Below are 21,234 nucleotides of genomic sequence, written 5' to 3'. Positions count from 1 at the left end.
TTGTGACACAGCCACCTGAGTCACTGGCCACAGCTCTCTCATCCCCACCACCACACATTCACCTGAGTCCCAAGATAATGCCCAGAACCAGGTCCAAAGCATTGCCAGTGGATGGGTTTGGTGGGCAAGTCTTTGTGCGAGAAGGCGACACACACGGGAGCAGAGCTGGCAACAGGAGGTGGGCTGTGTGGCTCAGACGCTGTGTGAGCCCGTAGTGGCTCAGTGTAAGAGTTTGGTGGCACCCTGCCTGGGCTGGGGGCCCTCAGGATGTCTTGATCCGGGGTATGATAGAATGACAGGGATGTTCTGGAGACTCACCCCGTGTCTCTCAACCTAGGAGTAGCTCGGAGAGGAGGAAGGAGAAGTCCCGGGATGCCGCAAGGTGCCGGCGAAGCAAGGAGACGGAGGTCTTCTACGAGCTGGCGCACGAGCTGCCCCTGCCGCACAGCGTGAGCTCCCACCTGGATAAGGCCTCCATCATGCGGCTGGCCATCAGCTTCCTGCGGACACACAAGCTCCTGTCCTCAGGTGAGGTGGCGGGCACCCCGGGAGGCTCCCTGGTGCCAGAGTCGGCACAGAGGCCACTGAGAAGGTCTCCCCACCCAGGAATTCCCACTCTGCAAAACTTCTGCCCACGGAGACACCATCATTGGTGCCTTATTCCTTCGTGATACACACCTCCTTTCCAGCACTGACCTTTACAATGAACACAGCCGTGAGATGAAGGGCAAGGACAGGACCAAGGAAACCCGTGGGCACCTGGAAGCTAAAAAGGAGAGAGCAGGCTGGGAGGACAAAGCAGCTTTTGCTGGCCTCTCAGTCGCACTTCCATCTGGCCACGTGACCCACACTCCACTCTAGATTCAGTCCCTAGGAAATGGTTCTCAGTGCTTGCCTTCCAACTCCCTCCTCCAGAAGGGCCGAGGTGTGCCCACATGACCTTTTCCCCTGGGCCAGTATGCCAGGCAAATTATTTGGTGTCTCTGCCCTTGGTTCCCTCAACTGTAAAAAAGGGTCGAAAATACTCATTGCACAGGGTGTCGGTGAGAGTTAGCACAGATGTGCCTGTAAGGCCCCTGGCCCGGCCACGCTCACCCACACGGGGGAGCCGGGGATGGATAACCACCTCCCCACGGAGCTCACCCACTTTCACCCTCCCTGGTGTCTCTGCAAGTCTGAAGTTCACAAAACGTGTTTTTTTTTCTGAGTTTACATTTTTCATAGAGCCGTTTCCTGCTGGTCCTGACCAGAGAGAGGTGGCCTGAGGAGTTCCCCAATTGTAGATACCATGGGACTCCCCCATTTAGTCTGCCTATTTCATAGGGAAACAGGGCAGCGGGCTGGGCCCCTCCTCGCCTGCCGTGGCGCTGTGCGGGGGACTGCATCCGAGGCAGTGAGCGTGAAGGAGGTGGGCAGGGAAGGCGAGGCTCTCTGGTGGCTGGTTTTCGGTTTTCCCGAGCAAGCCAAGTGCCTTGGAGCCGGGTGGATTCTGCCATCCTGTTATGAAGTGGCTATTCTGGGAAGGAAACCCTGAGCAAAGGGAATCCAGTGTGAGGCTGGGAGGCCAGAGTGACCTGTGCTATTCTGGGCCCTGGAGCACAGGAAGGATATGGGGGAAAGACTTTCAGAAAATAGGATGACCGCTCAGTGGGTCCAAGGGTGGGAGGGCCAACCCTGCGCCACGAGTCTGAGAAATCTTGGAAAAGTGCGGACGGCAGGGGGAGAACCAAGGGCAGACACGTGCTCGGTAAAGTACTTTCAGCGGAACAGCGCAGAGCACTGGCAGGCTCGTCACCCCGCCTGCTGCAGAAAGAGGGAGCACGGGCCGCAGTGCGAGAAAGGCTTGGAGATGCCACCTCAGGGAACGTGAGTCCCTCTTTTTGTTAAAGAGGCTCACCTTCCCAGACAGGTGAGGGCAGTGTCTGGCAGTGCTGGGGCCAGCTCTGCCTTTACACAGAGGAGGCAGTGGAGGGTTTAAATGAATAGATGAAGACCCTTCTCAATATCCAGAAAGAGCATCTTGACTTCCTGGAAATGGTACTTGACATTCTGCTCTCCGACATTAATTCCTTGGGGTTAGTCATGGCTTCCTTGCACCACCATCCCCATTCTCCCACCAACAGAGAGCCCCAGGGGCTAATCCGTTCATCCTAGGATAGCTCTCTGATTGAACTGGGACTGGTAGAACATTGCACAGATGATGAGACGTGAAGCACAGAGAAGCTAAGGTTGCCTGAAGTCACATATTTGGCACACAGTGAGTCTGCGCCTGAAACTCAAGTCACTGTGAGTCTTGGTCCGTGGGCAAGGCAGACACAAGAGGGCAGGCGAACTCTGTGGACCCGGCCCAGTGAAGATGTTGACAAGGCCTGGGTGTGTGGGGAAGAGGAGGGGAAAGGCAGGGGGACCAAAGGTAAACAGAGGCACCTGGGGCTGACCCTGAGCAGTGGGGAGGGAGGCGGTCCTCACATGCTGGGTGTTTCCATCCTTTCCCTGGGTCACGGCCTTGTTTTCCACGTTCTCCCGTGCACGGGCCTCTCAGTGGTTCAGAGTCTGTAAGATGACCATGAACCAGAGACTGGGCATCTAAGCTTATCTGCTGGCCTGTGTGCTGGCATGAGCCCCCTGTGTGCCAGACACGCCAAGGGAGAAGGGCCAGAGTGGCCACAGCAAGGCATCCCGCATCTCCATTCAGGAGCTGGTGCAGCTCTGGACACAAAAGGCCTGGCCCCTGGCTGGGCTCGGCCCCAGACCAACCAGAGCCCTCAGCGTGTGGGCTCTGGTCCTCTCTGTCCCAAAGTAAGAAATGAGAGAAAAAGAGAAAAAGTGATCTGGTCCTGGTGTCCTTGAAGGAGCGGCTCTCACAAAGCAGGCGTCGCCAAGGAGAAGACTGATGGCTTGTGGCGTCCCCTTTCTCTGCCCTCCCTTCCAGCCTCCCGCCCCACACACCCTCAGCTGGTTGTTGGGAGGGTTTCCAGGAATTGTGCAGGAGACAGGATCTTTTTCTTTCTTAGTCATATTTTTGCTTTTTCAACCCATGTGGCTCAATGAAAAAGAGTAAGGATTTGTGGGCAGACAGACCCGTGTTGGAACCTCAGACTGGCCGCCTTCTTTCTCTGCAGCCACGTGAGAACCTCTTTACTGGCTTTGAGCTTGACTGTCCTCATAAGCACGGAGGGAATAACGGTACCAAGTGATGCTGTTGGAGGACTGAGGTGATGGGTGTAAAAACCCGTAGCCTCTGGCCTGCCACACATTAGGCTCTTGGATAAGTTGTAGCTTAGAAATCAAAATGACTAATAATTACATAGAAATAATACATACATAATCGGTACACTATAAGATTACTATCCCTTTACCTGCCTTTCAGCAATTTCTGTCAAAACGCACAGTTGCCCAGCTTTCTCACGTCAAAACAGATTCATTATTGAAACATTTCTAACAAAGGTGAGTGCTGATGTTGGTTCATTTTATGATAGGAAATAGCTGGTTGCATACCTCAGAGTTCAAAAGGCTAAAAAGGGCCAGGTTTTGCTTTAGAAAAGTTACTTCTTTACTTAGCAGCACGCTTCCCTTTGATTTTCACAGTAGGCTGTTCTGTGTGGGAATGTTGGAGAGGAAACCTCAACGCTAAGAAATTCAGGCTAGGAGTCTGGGCTGCCGACCGAGATTTGTATCGCAGGAAGCGCGCTGAAACAATAGCTTTATGATATTAGCTTCCACGCTGGGCCGAGAACAGAACACACTCTGACGGGAACATCGGTGGAAATGCCACTGGATTGTCTTAAATCCTCTTTCAAGATGAGCTCCACAAACTGTGACCAAGTGAGGGTCACTTCTGCATTCGAAGGGCATTATGCAGCAGTAAATATGCAAAATGGGCTTCTCACTGTAAAGCGGATTTTTGACTCCCCCCTCCCCCAACTCATAGGTGGTGAAACCCAAGTCATTTTATCTGCGAGCCGGAGGTTGACGCGAAGCAGGGTTTCTGAAGAGAGATGTCAGGTTGATGATTGATGCATTGGCATTTACTTCGTGAAGGTATCAGTCTCAGTAAGAGATTACGATTTCCTGATCTTTAGATCATTAAGGGAAAGATATTAAAATGTGGGACAAGTGATCTTAAAGCTTTGACCATGAGCTTTTCATGCAGGAAAAGTGGAAGCAGCAGGTGAGAGTCGTGGGGGCAGATGTGGTTGCTGGTGCCTCCTTGGGCATTGCTGCCAGCCCTCGTTTCCCAAGTGCTCGCCCCCCACTTGTCTCCCGCCCACTCCTTGCCCCGTGCACTCTCCAAATCCAGGCCTTTTTCTGTGCTGTTTGCAGAGGAGCTGATAAGCTGATTCATGCTAGGATGCTAATGTCTAAGACAGCTAATGTATAATCTCTCCTAGAGATACTGACCTTGTTCAGATCATTTTCTTAAGACTTAAACCAAAGACAGATCTGGTCAATCAGTAGGTATTTGCTAACCCCAGTCCTGTGCTACTGGCTTATGAAGGTTAACACAGAGAGGTAAGATAGGATAGTAAGTTATGTGAAGAACAAAGGAATGAACCTCTAAGGGTGAACTTTCAAGACCCTTTGGGAGGCCAGAAAGATCAGGTAAAACCAGTGCCTTCTGTGAAAGATGTGAGGGCAGCCCAAACCTACCACCTGGTAACGGTGGAGTTTACAGGTATGGCTAATGATCCAGTAAGGATCCAAAAATAATTTCCTTATGGAGACCGAGACTGTTCTTACAGCCAATACACCCAGGAATTGGTGGGAGGGGGTGTCTGTGGCCCCGGGAGAGCTGGAGGAGAGGAGTCAGTTTGAAGGAGAGCCCCGCCATGGGTCACTAAGCAACGGCTGTCTGCCAAGCACATCTGCACCAGGCAGATGGCAGCAGAGCAGCCTCAAAACAGTCAGAGCCACGCTGGAACCCCTCAGAGTAGGAAACAAAGAAGGAAGATGACCCTGCTGGATAAAAATGCATCCTAACTCGCAGCAGCACCTTGCAACTGCCTGGTCTCGAAGCCCTGCTTTGAAGTACCTGCCCTGCCACCCTGCCCACTCACCGCCCCCCCCCCGATGCCCAGCTCCTGGTGCCCGTGGGGTCCCGCCCCACTCGGGTGGTGCTGCCTGCCTGAAGGAAATGAGTGGTGCTCCGGAAAAAGTGCTCCGAAACCTCAGCCCGCGCATATCCTGGCTGTGGGGAGTCATCAAAGCCTGTTTACAGGGGCTATTTTTAGCGTTAAAGAATCTTGTTGTGCTCCCTGGGCTGAGCAGGGCTAGGCAGGCTTCATCTCAGCAAAAGGCCTCCGATTTTGGTGACCTGCCCCTCCTCTTTGGGGTCAGACTCCGAAGGGTCTTGGGAAGCAAGTAACTGAGACCAAGAACCCAAGGCAATTTAAGGCACACACCCCACCCCCACCCCAGCAGCTTACTGAGGACCTGCTGCGGTGCTCTCCACCTGCACCAGGGGTTTCTCTCCCTCCGTGTGCAGCCGCACAGCAGTTTGCCTTTGTCTTCACCGCCACTGCAGAGTCCCTGGGGAAGAGTGGTTCTCACACCTCTCCATGTCATTGCACTCCCTAGGACAGGACTAAGCACAGAGTGCGGGACACTTGGTGACAGACGCCTGATTTCCTGCTTTGCGACTAGCACAGGGCAGGCAGCAGGAGCATAATAACTGCACAGTTCATGAGTGAATTTCCCACGTGCCTGACCCTCAGATGGAGATCAGTGAGACAGTAGGGAAGATGCTCACAGGAAAGAGCAGGAAGAAAGACGGAGGAGTCTTCAGCGGGACGTGACGTGCATGACCCCTGGCCTCTTGCATGAAAGTCTGCCTCTGCCCCACTGTTTTCACTGCCCCCAGCTCCAGGCTGACCAGGAGCTGGCCAGATTCCTTCAGAAGCTCCCTGGGAGGATAAGCAGGTGCTGTGGGAGCAACTAGCTCCACAGAAGGAAAAAGGCCCGGCTGTCCCAGGGTCCCCAGAGGCCGGCCTGCTGGCTTCCTGGTCCTCCAGCCATTGTGACTCCAGTTCCAAGACGTTCTGTTTCCATCTGTGCCCCCCCCCCACTCAGCGCCCCCTTCTCCCTCCGTCCCTCCCTCCCAGAGGCTGGCCCGGCCAGCTGCTGCAGCCAATTTCGCCACCTCCTGGAAGCAAGAGTACGGGGCATGGATGGAAACCAGTTTAGCTGTGTCGGAACTGTTAAAAACAGGAAATTTTAAGCAGAACTATTTCCTCTGGGCCTGGTTAACCGAAATAAGGTTGTCTTGGGATGACTCCAGATTTTGAAGTCAGTGTTGCCACTGAGATCAAAGAAACTGAAGAGAAAAAACCCTTCATAGGCCAGAAACCCCAGGGCTGGCCCTGCTGTCTGGAGAAGGTGGTCGCCTGTCTGTGGGGTGTGATTCCAAAGGTGCTGAACACCTCCCCTCACCATCCCCAGATAGGTCCCCACCTGCCAAGAGAGGCTGATTTCCCCAGGGTTGGGGTCACGGGCAGGACCTTGAAGTAAGGTTGCAGTTCCCAGTCTGTGGTCCTTTGGCCAGCAGCTGCGACATCCCTGGAAGCTCCCTAGGAAAGCAGATTCGCAGCCCCGCTGCAGACCCACTGAGCTGGCAGCTCTGGGGACGTGGCCCATGCGGGCCGCTTCACGAGGGTGTGGCTGGTACAGCCCCGGGGGGCTCCACACTTGGAAGGCTCTGGGGTCAGTTTGACTTTTCAACAAGAGTCCCCACATGTTTATTTTGCACTGTCTCCCAAATCACACAGCAGTCCTGGGCCCAGAAATCCCAGTGCTAACAAGCTTCCTAGGGGATCCCGGGACATGTTGAAGTTTGAAAGCCCTGAGTCCGGCCATTGTCTCTCCTAAAGCCTCTGTTTAAATGGAGACGGTAGCAGAGAGCACTCGCATTGTCAGAGGCAAAACCCTCACCTGGACTTTGGTCCCTTGTCAGCGGCTTGGCTGACCAAGGTAGTTCACAGACGCCAGGGAAACAGGGATCAGGTGTGGGCATGTGCGTGGCACAAGGCCATTCCCAGATGGAGTCCCCTCACAGAAGTCATCCTCCTGAACCAGAGTGTGGAGAGAAAAGGGTCTCCCCCCTCTTGTTCCATGGTTTTAGTGAGACGAAGGGAAAGACACCAAGATACTGCTCTGCACAGCCCAGCCCCTGACTCTGAAGGCTGGCCTGGCCTGTTCCTCTGCAGGAAGGGCAGCATCTGCAGCTCCGGCACACCCCCTGAGCCTGTGTGCTCACCCCATATGCCCTGTTCGGGCACGTGACAGTCACTTAGGGGGTCGGCAGCATGCACTTCCAGAGAAGTCCACTTGGTGCCTTTGTGCCAGCCCTGGCAGGCATCCATCTATGCCGGTCACATCTGTGCTAACACCACATTCACGCAAGCCATTCACCACCACCCCCCCCCCCCCCGTCTCTTCCCAGTTTGCTCTGAAAACGAGTCTGAGGCTGAGGCCGACCAGCAGATGGACAACCTGTACCTGAAAGCCTTGGAGGGTTTCATCGCCGTGGTGACCCAAGATGGCGACATGATCTTTCTGTCGGAAAACATCAGCAAGTTCATGGGACTCACACAGGTGACACCCTCCTCTGGCTCTTTCAAAAAGGGAAAATGTTTCTATTTGGGGGTAGAAACTAGTGGAAGGTTCCGATCACACCCCTCTGACCTCTTCTCACACCTAGACACCCCGCCCCCTCTCTGATCCCAGACCACAAGCCTCAGGACCACACCCCCACGCCCTGGCGTTGGGTTTGGCATGGCCAATGGCCATTCTGGTGGACAGCACCACTGACTAGATTGATGGGCAGGCCCTTGGGAATGAAGTCTCTGACATGGACGGCAGTCCTCTGTCACGTCCGCATGTCTGTGGGCCGAACCCTGGATTGGGCGTATGAGAAATGACTGGGTCTCTGCCCTGCCTCCAAATCCAGAAGGCGGCTCAGCTTCCCCTAGGGATGTTCTGCGTCAGTGCTAGGAAAAACAAAGTCTGACTTTGTTTTTGAAACAGGTGGAGCTAACGGGACACAGTATTTTTGACTTCACTCATCCCTGTGACCATGAGGAGATCCGCGAGAACCTGACTATCAAGGATGGTAAAGTATTCTTTATTGTGTGTCTCCTTCCTCCTTGTACCGCCTCGGGAGGATCTGTTCCCTTTATATATGGGAACGACAGACCATGAGTGTCATGATCCAGGAAAAAACCGGCATGCAAAAACTCAAGGCAGAGTCTGTGAGATGAGATCGAGGGCACTGAAGGGGCCTGATACTCAGAAAGGTCTCTCTGGCCCTGTGTGGTGCCTGGTTGCATGCTGGTGGGGCCTCCTTGAGGACAGGGCAGTGTCTCCAGGAGGTTCCATGCCCTGGAGTTTGGCACCTCTACCAAGTATGATGCCCAAACCAATAAACTCATCTGTACCAACATGTCCCTGGGAACTGCTGCAGTTGTCTATTGCTGGGTAACAAACCCCCCAAAATGTAGTGGTTGAAGCAATCATTTTGTCACCTCTCACAACTGTGTGGGTTCTGTGAGTGGGTTCTGTGAGTGGGTTCTGTGTGGGTTCTGTGGGTTTTGCTCCACGTTGTATCAGTTGAGCTGCCATCGTCGGGGGCCGGACCAGGTGGGATGACCAGGGTGGCTCAGCCACTTCTCTGGGACAGTGTGGCTGGAGGCCGGTACTCAGCTGCCACGCTGGAATAGCGGGACTCTGTCTCACTCTGTGGAGCCTCTGAGCCTCTGTCTCTTCACCTGGGGCCTCCAAGGCAGCCAGACTTCCTACATGGCAGCCCAGGGCTCCCAAAAGTGTGAAAGTGGCAGCTGCCGGGGCTTCCTCAGACTTAGTCCTGAAGCCGGCCCAGCCTCAGTCTGCCCCATTCTGGCAGGTAGAGCGAGTTATAGTGCAGCGCTGCATCAGTGTGGGAGGAATGAAACAGGCCTGAGTATCCGGAGGCTGGTTCACTGGGGCCCCCTTTGGAGAAGAGCTAACCCTGGAGCCAAAGCCTAAATCTGGTCCCCTCGGAGACAAAGGACAGATCTTTTCTGATGGAGAAGAAATTTAAAAGGTCTAGTGTATTGCACCCTACCTGTGGGGCATCCAGCAGATGCTGGTAATGGGAGGGCCCCTACAAGCGGAAAGTACTCTGTGGTGACAGTTGGAGTTGCTGCTTCATCTCATAGAAATGGGGACATTCAAGCAAACATAAGAATGGGAAATGTTATCAAGAGGACAGAGGCTTTGGGCAGAAGCGGGACTCAGTGACTTTCAAGGTCCCTCTGAACCTGACGTTGATCTCTGCCCTGGGCAGATCCCGCCCATGTCTAAACATCCCTGTTAACATCTCTCAGCTGTCACTGCCGTGACTGCGCTTGTCCACCCTGAACAGCAGAGGCAGTGGTGCTAAGCCTGCAAGGTCTGGCTATTGTTACCATACTCGATGCAAAATCAGACACTTCATCAGCCCACTTCCACCCTTGTTACAGACTAAACTTGTGGTCTGGGCCTGGAAAATGCAGAGTGACCACCACCCCGACACCCCAGCCAGCCCTGACCCCCATACAGCCCCTCTGCTCTCCACGTGAAGGCCTCGGACCAGCTGGCTCCCAGAGTACAGTCTGGGGGGCACTCCGAGGGCTGTGCAGTGTCTCATCTGCGCTGCTAAGAAAGTCCTGTCTGGTTCTACGGGGAAGGGGCTACCAGCCTTTCTGAATCCCTTTCTAAAGCAGGTGCTTGAAGCCTAAGAAAACCAAGGTCTCTTACATCTTCTGCTCCAGAAACTCTTGGGCCCTTGGGTTCTCAGCCTCCATTCAGCCACTGACCTTAGTCTCAGTCTGACCATGTGACCTGAACCAAGTTACCTCACTGCTTGGTTCCTTGGAGTCTTTCTTTTCAAAAAGACAGTATTGGACCAGGCAAAGTCTAGAACCTTCCAGCTCTCAAGTGCCATGATTTACAGCATGATCCCAGTCTATTTATCTGGGTAGAACTTTAGGTCTCTTGGTCCATGTAGCAAGGACTTGGGGTCAAACTCAATAAGTCAGCAAGCAGATCCTTATTGAAGGTGCCGACCTGAGTGGACTCATAATCTGGAAGCAGAGGGTTAATGCGAGCACCTAGAGGGAGATAAGACCAGGAGGCAGATTGCAGAAAACTTTGAAGGCCCGGTGGAGGGCCTCGAACTTTATCCTGCAGACAGAAGGGTGCTATTGAAGGTTTTTGAGCAGGGGTGGAGTAATCTGATTGGCGCTATATTTAGAAAGATTAATCAAATGGCAGAATGCGAGAATCCAGAGGCTAACAAGTCAGCAGGCCACCATAGTAATAACCCAGGCCACAGGCACTCTCATCACCAACACTTGAACCAGCCCTAGTAGTCAGTCCAGGCCCCGAGATACAAGAATATCTCATGATATGGCAACCCCACCTATAAAAATTTAAATTGTAAGAAACATCAAGTATGGAAGGCATGGTTTTATGATCATGATGGAGGGATATGTTTTCTTAAAAAAAAAAAAAGATCTACCATTTGGTCCATTACTTAGTGGCTCTCCTAGGGATGTTTAAGGTAGATTAAAGGCAACATGATTCACTGGACACAAAGACCTTTGGGATATGATAGTTAAGTAAATCCCAGCCTCTGAAGGTGGCGGTGCTGGGGCTGGTGGCCGTGCTGGGAGGGAGGGGTCTGAGTGTTTGACTCACGGCTCTGGGTCGTTCTCTGGTGCTGGGCAGGAGCAGGCGTGCACCTTGGGAGGGCCCAGGATGGGGATGGTGGGCTAGGCAGAATTTAGACATGGACGAGGGGCTCAGATGACACTTACTGCATTTGTCACTTTTGTTTTACAAAGTGGAGAAAGTTCTGAACAGGCAGGCTATTGGGAAACTATAAGGAAGGAAGCTATATTGTTTGTCTTGGTGATTTATTTAATTCTGGGTGAGAAAGGATATCCATGTTGAGTCAATTCTCAGCGTGGACTTGCTCACCAAATCCCAGGAGATTTCTACCATCGGTCTCTTTGAGCTGGACATACATCACTTTAGGGAGAAAGCTGATGGTACATTATCCTGAATGCAGCCATTACTGGTTGAAAATAGGGCACAAGGAAGTTCAAATTCCTGTGGGACAGGAATGAGGAAAAGACAGGAGTGTCTGAGGGACATTCTAATCTGAGAAGTTTATCCTCTTGCAGTAGCTGTGGTCTCACCCAGCCTGTCTTTTGGAATTCCTCCTGGGGAGCCCGGACCTGCCCCAGCAGAGATTAGCTGAGATTATGGCTAATGTCATGCATTCCCTTGCTGCTCTGAAGGGACCACTGACCACAGGCTAGGCGCAATGGAAACAGAACAGTGTTATACCCCTACCCTTTCACTGCTTGTACTCCAGTTGGGGAGGCGAGCTGGAGGGGAGAAAGCTTTGTCCATAGGCCAGGATGGTACTCAGTGTTCCTGGCAGGTGCTAAAAGAGCAGATAGTTGAGAAATACAAACAATACATTGCGCAGACAACACGGCAACTGGGTCCTTCTTCTGTATCTAAATGAAAAACTAAATCCAGCTGGTTCCCTCCACCCTTCCCCATCCAGGCTCTGGTTTTGGGAAGAAAAGCAAAGACCTGTCCACAGAGCGGGACTTCTTCATGAGGATGAAGTGCACAGTGACCAACAGGGGCCGAACCGTCAACCTCAAGTCCGCCACCTGGAAGGTAGGACAGCCTCAGGCACAGGAGGGAGCCCCAGCGGTGCCCCTCTTGCCCTCCCCCCGCTGCACCCTGCTCTCAGCCCCACATCTGAACCCCCCGCCCCCCGGCTGGTCTCCAGGTCCTGCACTGCACCGGCCAGGTGAAGGTCTACAACAACTGCGCCCCTCACAGCAGTCTCTGCGGCTACAAGGAGCCCCTGCTCTCCTGCCTCATCATCATGTGTGAGCCCATCCAGCACCCGTCCCACATGGACATCCCCCTGGACAGCAAGACCTTCCTGAGCCGCCACAGCATGGACATGAAGTTCACCTACTGCGACGACAGGTTGGGCCCGGCAGTGTGGGCTGTGGGCAGAGTGTTTCTTCCCTGCATGTGTGTGAGTGGCTGTGTCTGTGATAAAAGCACAGGTCTGGGGTGCACATGGGTTGTGCTGCTGGGTGCCAGTTGTGGGTCTGCGCCCCTTTCACCCTATCCGTGCCGCTGAGGGACTCCTGACACCGTGTTTGGCAGTCCCCGCTGATGCAGTGTCAGCGTTGGGGTCTGCCTGCAGAGCTGCTCTGGTGCATGACTCCTGACACTGTCGATGGCTATGATGTGTGCATTCCTCCGCATATGTGTCAGGCTCCCGAGGAAATTTCCAGGCCAGTCTGCTTCCCCGGGAGATCAGATGAGTTGCGAGAGATTTCCATCAGCACTCAGGCGCCAGCTGGGAGCTGAGGTTCTGGCCTGGAGATCACCCCCTGGCTACATGGTCTGCGCGTATTCTCTTCCTTTACTGAGCTCTTCCTTCAGTCTTTGCTCCTCCTCGTCACCTGTCTTCTGGTCACTGTCCAGCCTGGTTTTGAAGACTTTTTGATGAAGGGACCTAAGCCAGACACTAACCCCCAAAGCCAGGCCCAGCTGGAAATTCTCTTAAGTTAAGAACATCAACTCTGCAGTGAGACAGCCTGGGTTCACATCCAATGGGAGATGCTCAGTGTTACCTGTTATTCCCACCCTAACTGGTTTCTTTATCAAAGTCACCCAAAGAGTGCCTAAGACTGCACACGCAAGCCGCGTCAGCTCTAGTTCTTAGCTCAGGGCTTGGGTTGCTGAGGGAGGCCCGGGAGGGGCTGTTAGAGTTCCTGACTGCCCCACTGCCCCGCCTCCACCCTCCCCGCTGCGTCCTGGCAATGGGAATGTGGGAGGACGAGAGCACAAAAGGAAGATGGGGGGAAATAGATGCCCTGAGCAAGGACCACCATCAGGAAGAAAGGAAAAGCCAGGAGACGCGACTGGGCCCGGGTCAGCCTGCATCAAGTATATGCCACTGTAGCTTACTGATCAGTGTGTTCCAGATATGCCCCTTGGGGCAGGGATTGCTCGGCCTGACCTCAGCCCTCTGCAGTATCCAGAGTCACCATTTCCTTCCAGAGTCACAGTTTTTGTGGTTACTCTTTACCGCTAGGGTTTCTCAACAAACCCTAAGATCTCAACTTCCCGCTGTCTGAGATGGAGATGACGGTGCCTTCTCAACCTGCCTTACAGGGCACTTGTAAAATGACTGTGAATGTCCTTTGAAAAGTACAAGCACCACAACTGATGGGAAGCTTTTTGTTACTCCTTCTGTCTCTCTGTCCTTGTCCTCCCCCAAAGCAAGTTCCCCCACTAAAGTCCAGAAGCCAAGACCACTGCTGGAGGCAGGTAGTGGCTGGGGGCCTGGAAGAAGGAGAGACAGCCAGCAAGACACTGCTTTGCTCTCCTAGCCAGCAGAAAGCCACCGAAGCCCAGAAGACAGCTCCTGCTCAGCCTTCCCGGCCCCACCCACCTTTCTCGCACCCACCAGACATCCAGGGTGCCCTAGCTCTCTTTATGGGTGGGGCCCTCCTTTCCAGGCAAGGCTGACTTTCTTTCCCCTGATCCTAAACTAACCTGATGTTGGCTGGTGCCTCTTAGAATTGGCCACCACTCCAGGACCATTAAAAAATGTTTGTAACAGTATCCTGGAGTCATTCCTGGCCCCCACAGTGCCAGGACCCAAGGCTCCTGGAGGTAGCGGGTGGTTATATAAGTAGAAAGAAGTGCTCTAACCTCATAGGGAGGACATGTCATGTATGAAGACTTTTGCCCTGGAACTGACATAGTCAGCATTAATTATAGTCGTTAGTCCTGTTATTATTGTAATGAGGATGATGATTAAAGGCAATGCTTGTTCCAAAGGCAGGCACCAGAGAAATCCGTGTGAGTGTAATATTTATCAGATTCAGGCTTCCCATTCAAATGAATGTTCTTGGCAGGAGACAGTTTTGTAGCGTGCACCCCCTCTGCGCAGTCTTCCGAGAGGGCGAGGGAAATCCCGCCGCGGAGCCCATGCGGCTCTGGCTTCAGTGCACTCGCCGTGCAGCTTGGGGGCATCCACAGCGCTGGGGGCAGCCCCACGGAGTGCAGCACGTCCCCCGTCCCCCACACGTACTGGAGAAACCGTACTGTCCCAGAAAATAGCTTGTCATTCCTAGATAATAGAGGAGAGGAATTTTTTTTAAGCTTAAGACTTGGATCCTTGTTAAAGTGAAGGAGAAAACTCCTCTGAAAAGGGTAATTAGAAGTTATTCTTTATTCATGATCTCATTTTGAATGCATCTCAGGTCATTTCCTGCAGGCAACCAACCTTTGGATCAAAGAGGAGAGGGAGAAACCTGTGAGGAACTGGGGACCTGCGGGTGGCTGAAGAGGAAAGGGACACAGAAAGGGTTGTGGCCCGTGCTTATTGGTTAGTTGGGTCCAGGCTGGTAGGCAGAGGCCATACGGCCTGAAGAGAGCTGTGATGCAGGGCTTGTGACTCAGAGCGCGGACGCTGACGCTGCGTGTAAGTTCTGCTGGACACAGTGCACTTTCAGCAGAATCTTGCCTTTCACGAAACCTAATTACATAGCCCAACTCTGTGTTCAGTGGTGCCGGAGAGATAAGTGCAGAGGTATTTGAAGACACAGAATGCTGGGCTACATAGAAGTTGTGTTTAACTGATTAGCAGATTAGTGAACAAGGGCACAGACATGGCTTAGACTATCTATAAAGTTACTATTTTAAGTCCTTAATCCCTAAGTGTTATTTCTCTGTTGCTTTGATAGGACTGGTATTTTTTAGTTTTGGTAGCTTGCTTTGTTTTCATTGTTTGTATTGGGATAAGGAAAAGCAAATTCATAGTCTCATTCTCTCATGCATTCTCTCTCTTTCTCTCTCTCTCTCTCTCACACACACACACACACACACTCTCCTTAATACCCTTCCAAGATCAGCATTTCAAAAACCAACACTTGTACAGGATAGCCAATTTGGGGGGAGGGCAGGCTTTCCACTTTAATCACAGAACTCACTAGATTTAATGACTTCTGACACCCACTAAGGGCTAGGAGTTTTCACAAAGGAACTGTTTTCCTGTTAGGAAAATCAGAATCTCATGAAAATGTCAGGCAATCAGAATCTTAAAAAAATCACTTTTGGGGACCGTTTGGTACTTTTTCTTATATGCATTGAGATCACAGACATAATCAAACAATGACCAAAAAATGGTCACGGGGGAAAGAAAGAAGGGGGAACAGAGAGGAAAAGGGGAAGAGACATTTTAACCAGAAGAAAGAAAAGAGGGCTCTAATGGTGTCTAATGCTCAAGTTTTCAAAATCAGTTCAACCTGAAACGCCTGAAACTGAGGGAAGGCATGCAGATGATTCAAAATGCGTCTGTCCTGCGCCTTGTAATACAGGGTCAGAGGACCATAGTAAGTCCCACATTAACCATCTGAAACACGTGAACATTTTTTAAGGGAACTCTGTAACAATTGATACACGTCGATCTCCATTACATGGGTACAGTCGACTGCTCTGCACACGGAGAGTCGAGCTGAGTAATAAGGCTGAGGAAAGAGTGTCCCAGCTACCAGTGTCGTTAATGATCTCATCTCCATTCCTTCTCTGTTTCCTAAAATACTGAGCAACCAATTAGTAGATTCTTATTTACTGAGCATCTGCTATGCGTCTAATCCTGTGCCAGAGACTTTTATATTGAAGAAGTAAAAGAGATGAGTTTCCAGTTTGATACATGAGCAACTTAATGCAACCGTGGTGAATGGTACAACACAGAGCATTCCATTCACCCAAAAGGAAGACAAAATATGTTCCCAAGCGGTTTAACTTTAAAACAGGGTGCTTCCCCCATTCAGGTGGAGGTGCCATCTAGTGGTGGAAGAGACTAACTGGGAAGGAAGCCAAACCGTGGAGGAGGGTAGGGAAAAATCTGTATTGCACATAATCCCTCCGTGATTCTGTCAAGTTTTATGAGTCTTCCTCTATCTTTGAAGTAAGTTATAAAAGCAAATTATGTGGATGATATCAGTATCACTGGAGGTAGGACAGGGGGAAGGCATCAAAATCACCATAAAAAATTGAAATTAACAAAGAGGGTCGTGTAATCTTTACAGGCAAAGAGTTTGAGGGCAGCCCTGTTCGGTTACTGAATTAAGACAGCATAGGGCATAATAATGTCAGAAGCTTAATAAACTGAATAGGTTCAGATTATATACTTTCATTGCCTATGGAGATACATTTAGTAAATATTGTTTTGCTTTACTTTTTTAAAGAATGGGTGACATTTTTTAAATATAAGGTGATCTTTCAGATTAATACATTGCATGTACTTTTTTTAGTTTAATCTATAGTCTATTCTAAGTATTTTTGCCTTTTCCCTAATTAGCCTTTGTCAACACATCTTTGCAAGAAGGTACACGTGTTTCTTTAAACCCCTGGGTGAGAAGGAACGTTAAATGCTGCCCGTGTGCACCTGTGCGTCCTGCGAAGGACAGAGTTCTGAGGTCAGCCTAACAGAGGCTGAGCATGTATGTGAAGAATGCTTACATGTCATCCTGTCTAATCTAGTCTACTTGAAATACTCCCTGAAAGGGGCAGCTCTACAGATGCTCTTTGGAATTTATTTCAAAGTTTGTTAGACCTTGCAATTCAAAAGGTATTCCTTCTACATGATCTGCTTCTCTCTCACTACAGCGCCCAGCAAATTTTTTCTGTGTGTGGGTGCCAGGGTGATGAATGAGGGTTTGGTGGCACTGGGAGCAGGGTGAGTCCAAGACTGGGCCAGGGCCGCCTTCCTGTGAATAAATTAACCAGCTCTTAATACATCACACTGATGGGCTGGAAACTGATTGCCCATTACCTGCAGAGCTGTTTGTATAGATTTCACATACCGTGTAATATTCCAGAAAAGCACAGGGGTCAAAGTGCTACTGTTCAAAACAAACAAAATCTGGATCAAAATGCATTAAAACGAAAGGCATCGGCATCCGAGTTAGTGGGTAGTCTGGATATTAGGAAATGCCATTTCAAAGCCGACATGCGCATTCAAGAACCAAACTGGGTCAAACCCGTGTTGCCTCCGAGAGGCCACTGCAGGAAGGGTGGGTGGGAGGAAAGAAAGCAGACTTTAATAGGAGTTTGGTTTATTAGCAGATGCATTCTTTGAAAAACAAATAGGTGGTTATAAAGTACTTAAAACTTTTATCCTCTTTCATAGTTTAAATAGTCTAACCCGTCTTGTTTTTCAGGACTAATTTGCTTAGCAAATCCTTTACTCGTGTGGGGGACAGGGGCAAGGACTGCAGTCAGACCTCGGCCGACTCCAGGCAGTGGCCCCAAGTCAGGGAGCCTGCTGCTGGCCCCCGGGCATGGCACTCGGCAGTGTCACCAGGGGGAAGAGGAGCAAGCCCTCTTAGTCCCCACTGCCTCACCGGGTGACGGCACCGACACTGTAGCCTGGGGAATGGTTTTCTTCCTGGCACTCGGTCACAGGTAGTCTGCGTGGTAAAGGGCCTCTGAACGTTTCCGAGGGGCAAGAGCAACCGGAGAGCAGTGAGCAGCTGTCACCTTACATTGTGAAGGCCTGTTACATTGTCCAACTCGGGAATCCAGGCCTGGTGGTTCGGCCCATGCATGTAGTGGAGTGACGCTAACTTCAGAATTTAACAGCTGTTTTTTCCTCTGTATTTTTTTCCTCTTTTTCTTCCTTCTTCCTCTGCCTCCTGTGACTGCCAATGTCTCCATCTCCCTCCCCACCTCATCCTTGATCTGTTTCTTGTTCCCCTTTATTATTAGAGAGGGACTGTTATTCTCATTTCCGAAACCTGTAAGTGGTGCCCTTTTACATTTCCCTCTTCTCTGCAAACAGAACTTTTTAAATTTATACGTGACCCCAACCTGATTTTTTTTTGCCCCAGTGAGACAGGGGCTCTTAATGAGGAAGAAAACCAAGTTTCTCTGCCCCCGTTAGAGAGAGCAGATGAAGCTGTGCTCCCACAGCCCCGCTCTGGAGGCGTCTGGGGGACCCCGGGAAACTAGCGGGCGCTCTGCTCTGCTCTGCGCTGTGCAGCCGTGTAAACAAGCTGGTTCGTTAACCTCCCACTGGCGTCGGCGTGCCTGCGGAGGAGGGCCAATGGCCATCAGCTGTAAGTCGGGGCTTCCTGGCTTTGTGAAGTCGGACAACTTGAATGTTCTTCCATTGTGTTCGCGGGATGCGTATTTCCCAGTTTTTACAGTCTGTTTAAAGGAACGAAGAAGGAGACGTTAAATATTTATTTTCACTGACAAGACAAATGAAGGCTGCTGGGGGCGGGGGGCGGGGGGAGACAGCTGGCTCCCCCGAAGTCAGGTCCGTTTGTCCGCTCCCAGAACCTGCCCATTGTGCGCCTTCAAATGGGTGGCACGTTCTGAGGCTGATCGTGACAAACACCGGCTGAGAACATTTTAATTTGAAGATTCCAGTCGTGAAAGAAAACTGAACTTCTTGAGGGAGGAGAATCCAATCTCTCGCAGAACAGCCCCCTTTCTGACCGGTCCGGGACAGGAAGCACTTCTCTGGCAAACCTGGGAGCCCGTATGTGGCTGGCCACCGTGGGCAGGGCCGGCTGTGCAGCTCTGATCCCCGGGCCAAGCTGGAAAGGCCCTGAGCCTGACAGACAAGCTACTTGGTTGTGGAAAAGGAAGGGCCAGCACTGTTCTACGTCTCCTTGTCCTCCTGAGGCTCCACCTCCAGTAAGGTGCTGTTGGGCACCAGCCCTGGGAGCAGGGTGACAAGGAACATGTCCATTGCTGATGAGTTCGGAGACTCTGCTCAAGACCAAGTGAGGGGCCAGGTCCTCCTGGTCCAAGGCCAGCTCTGGCACACGTGAGCTGGTGGAATCGCACTGGAGAATCTCCACTGGGCTGAGTCAGCTGAGACCCAAGCTCTTTTATCTCCTTTTTATTGTATTTTTTCCATTGCCATTTAGTCCCCTTATACCCCACCCCAGCAGTCACCACACTGTTGTTCATGTCCTTGAGTCCTTTTTCCTTTTTGCTCAATCCCTCCACCCCCTGACCTCCCCTCCCCCTCCCCTTAGCTGTCATCTGCTCTCCATCTATGAGCCTGTCACCATTTTCCTTGTTAGGTCAGTTTGTTCATTAGATTCCACATAGGAGTGAAATCATATAGTATTTGTCTTCCTCTGCCTGGCTTATTTCACTTAGCGTAATCTTCTCTAGGTCCATCCATACTGTTGCAATAGGTAAACTTTTCTTCTTTTTTAAGGCTAAGTAGAATTGCATTGTGTAAATGTCCCATAGTTGTTTTATCCACTCATCTACTGATGGACACTTGGGCTGCTTCCATATCTTGGCGATTGTCAATAATGCTGCAATGAACACAGGGGTGCTGATGTTCTTTTGAAGTAGCATTTCGGGTTCCTTCAGATATATTCCCAGAAGTGGGTTCGCCGGGCCAAACACAGATCCATTTTTAATTTTTGAGGGATCTCCATACTGCTTTCCACAGTGGCTACATCAATAGTGTGAGGCCATATTACCCTGAACGCACCGATCTTGTCTGATCTGAGACCTAAGCTGCTCAGCCCTGTTGGGCTGTCCCTTGTATGACAAAGGCTTTGATCCCCAAGCCTCCCCTAGGCAGAGAACCTGCCTGTTCTCTGCCCACATCAACACCGGACACACCCTCCAGAATGAAGATGGAGTAAGCATCATGAGGGTTTCTGCTGAGAGCTGTGTGTGTGTGCGCACCAGCACGCACTGAGGCAGTTAATCATGTTCTAGGAGGAAAGTGAGAATGGGCGCCCGGGTTCCTTAGCAGTGCAGGGACAGACTGGGCTCTGGTGGTGCCTTAGGTCCTAAGAGAGAATCAGTCCACCAGTGAGCTACTCAAGTATTTACCCATGTAGGGGACGCTGAAGGAGAAAGCGGTCCCTGAGTTCAGGGGTTGACAGCCTAGGTAGGATGTGGAGAGACAAACACATAATCCTCTGTGACACTGTGTTTGCCTGTAAGGACTTTATGAAGTGACATTGGCAAGGGCTAGAGGAACTGGAGAGAGCTCCAGGGAGATGGTGAGGCCCTGGGCTGACCCTGTGATAGTCAGAACAGAGAAGGGCGAGGAGGACAAGGGCATCAAAGTTCTGCAGCAAGAACAAGTTCACCAGGAGTGGGGGACTGCGAAGAGAGGGGCCCACCAGGGCAGCGGGTACAAGACCTGCTGAAGGTTAGCTGAAAATCAAATTGCATGGAAGCTGGAGACTAGATTCCGGGGGGACTTGGAAGTTAGGCAGCATTTATTTACTCCTGATATGGTTGGAAATAGGGAAAGTTGTAGATGCTTAAATAGGGGAGAGACAGGATGGAGACAATATTTTGCGATGATTTCTTCTGATAGATGTATGGAAACCCCTTTGGGGGAGGAGAGTAGAGACACTGTGTCTGCTTCCCTCTCCCTGTGATTCATCTCCAACATAGACGATAAATGATGGGGCTGTACCTAGAAGTCACACTTTCTGAAACAGAGCTTGGAATGATTACAACAGCATCACTTCTAACATATGATTAATGAAGGACCATTAGAAGAATGGGCTAACAAGCCCATTAGAAGAAAAATGTGAAATAACAAAGGTTACAAAAAATAACATTTAGGTATAACATGGGAATGTGGCTAATCTGGGGGTTCTTGGGCAGGGCTGGTTCATTTCGATGGCTCCAGCACAGACCAAAGGGTCCCTGGACCATTAAGTGATTCTTAGGGTTCTCCATCTCTGCCTTTCATCTGCCCACTTTCCATCAAAACCAGACGCCTTACAGGATGAAGCAAGACACATGCAGGAGAGTCAAGCCCTGTCATTTCAGAGCTGCAAGTTCATGGCAGAACGCAATGAGGAGGCACCTTTCTATGACTATGACTTTCTATTTCTTCCTCTCAGTACCCTCTGCTCTCCTTCCTTCCCTCAAAATAGAGAGGGACAAGTGGAAGAACCCATGGAAGGCAGACCCCATGTCCAAGAGGAGTCTGCGGTCACCAGGCAGAACATGAGAAGCACCCAGAGGAGTGAAGCCCTCAGCACAGAAGGGATTCTCCCTGTCCCCAGTTCTTCCTCACTGTGTGGTTCACGCAGACGGAGGTCACCCCCATGCTTTTCCCCACTAGAGGCCACGTAATTTTCATTTTTCATT

General features: G+C 51.2%; 1 protein-coding gene across 1 annotated transcript in view; it reads left to right on the top strand.

Moving 5' to 3' along the window:
* The window catches only part of EPAS1 (endothelial PAS domain protein 1), an 84,663-nt gene that overhangs the window by 46,351 nt on the left and 17,078 nt on the right, over positions 1-21,234 (top strand). The window contains exons 2-6 of the mRNA XM_045827459.1: positions 338-528; positions 7,439-7,590; positions 8,023-8,107; positions 11,594-11,712; positions 11,828-12,033. Of these exons, the coding sequence (XP_045683415.1) occupies positions 338-528; positions 7,439-7,590; positions 8,023-8,107; positions 11,594-11,712; positions 11,828-12,033 (753 nt within the window). The remainder of the gene's footprint in view (positions 1-337; positions 529-7,438; positions 7,591-8,022; positions 8,108-11,593; positions 11,713-11,827; positions 12,034-21,234) is intronic.

Source organism: Phyllostomus hastatus, unplaced genomic scaffold (assembly GCF_019186645.2).
Source record: "Phyllostomus hastatus isolate PE091 unplaced genomic scaffold, TTU_PhHast_1.1 phas_scaffold_78, whole genome shotgun sequence".
Lineage (NCBI taxonomy): Eukaryota > Metazoa > Chordata > Mammalia > Chiroptera > Phyllostomidae > Phyllostomus > Phyllostomus hastatus.
Note: the sequence above shows the minus strand (reverse complement) of the source record. Positions and strands in the feature narration are given on the sequence as shown.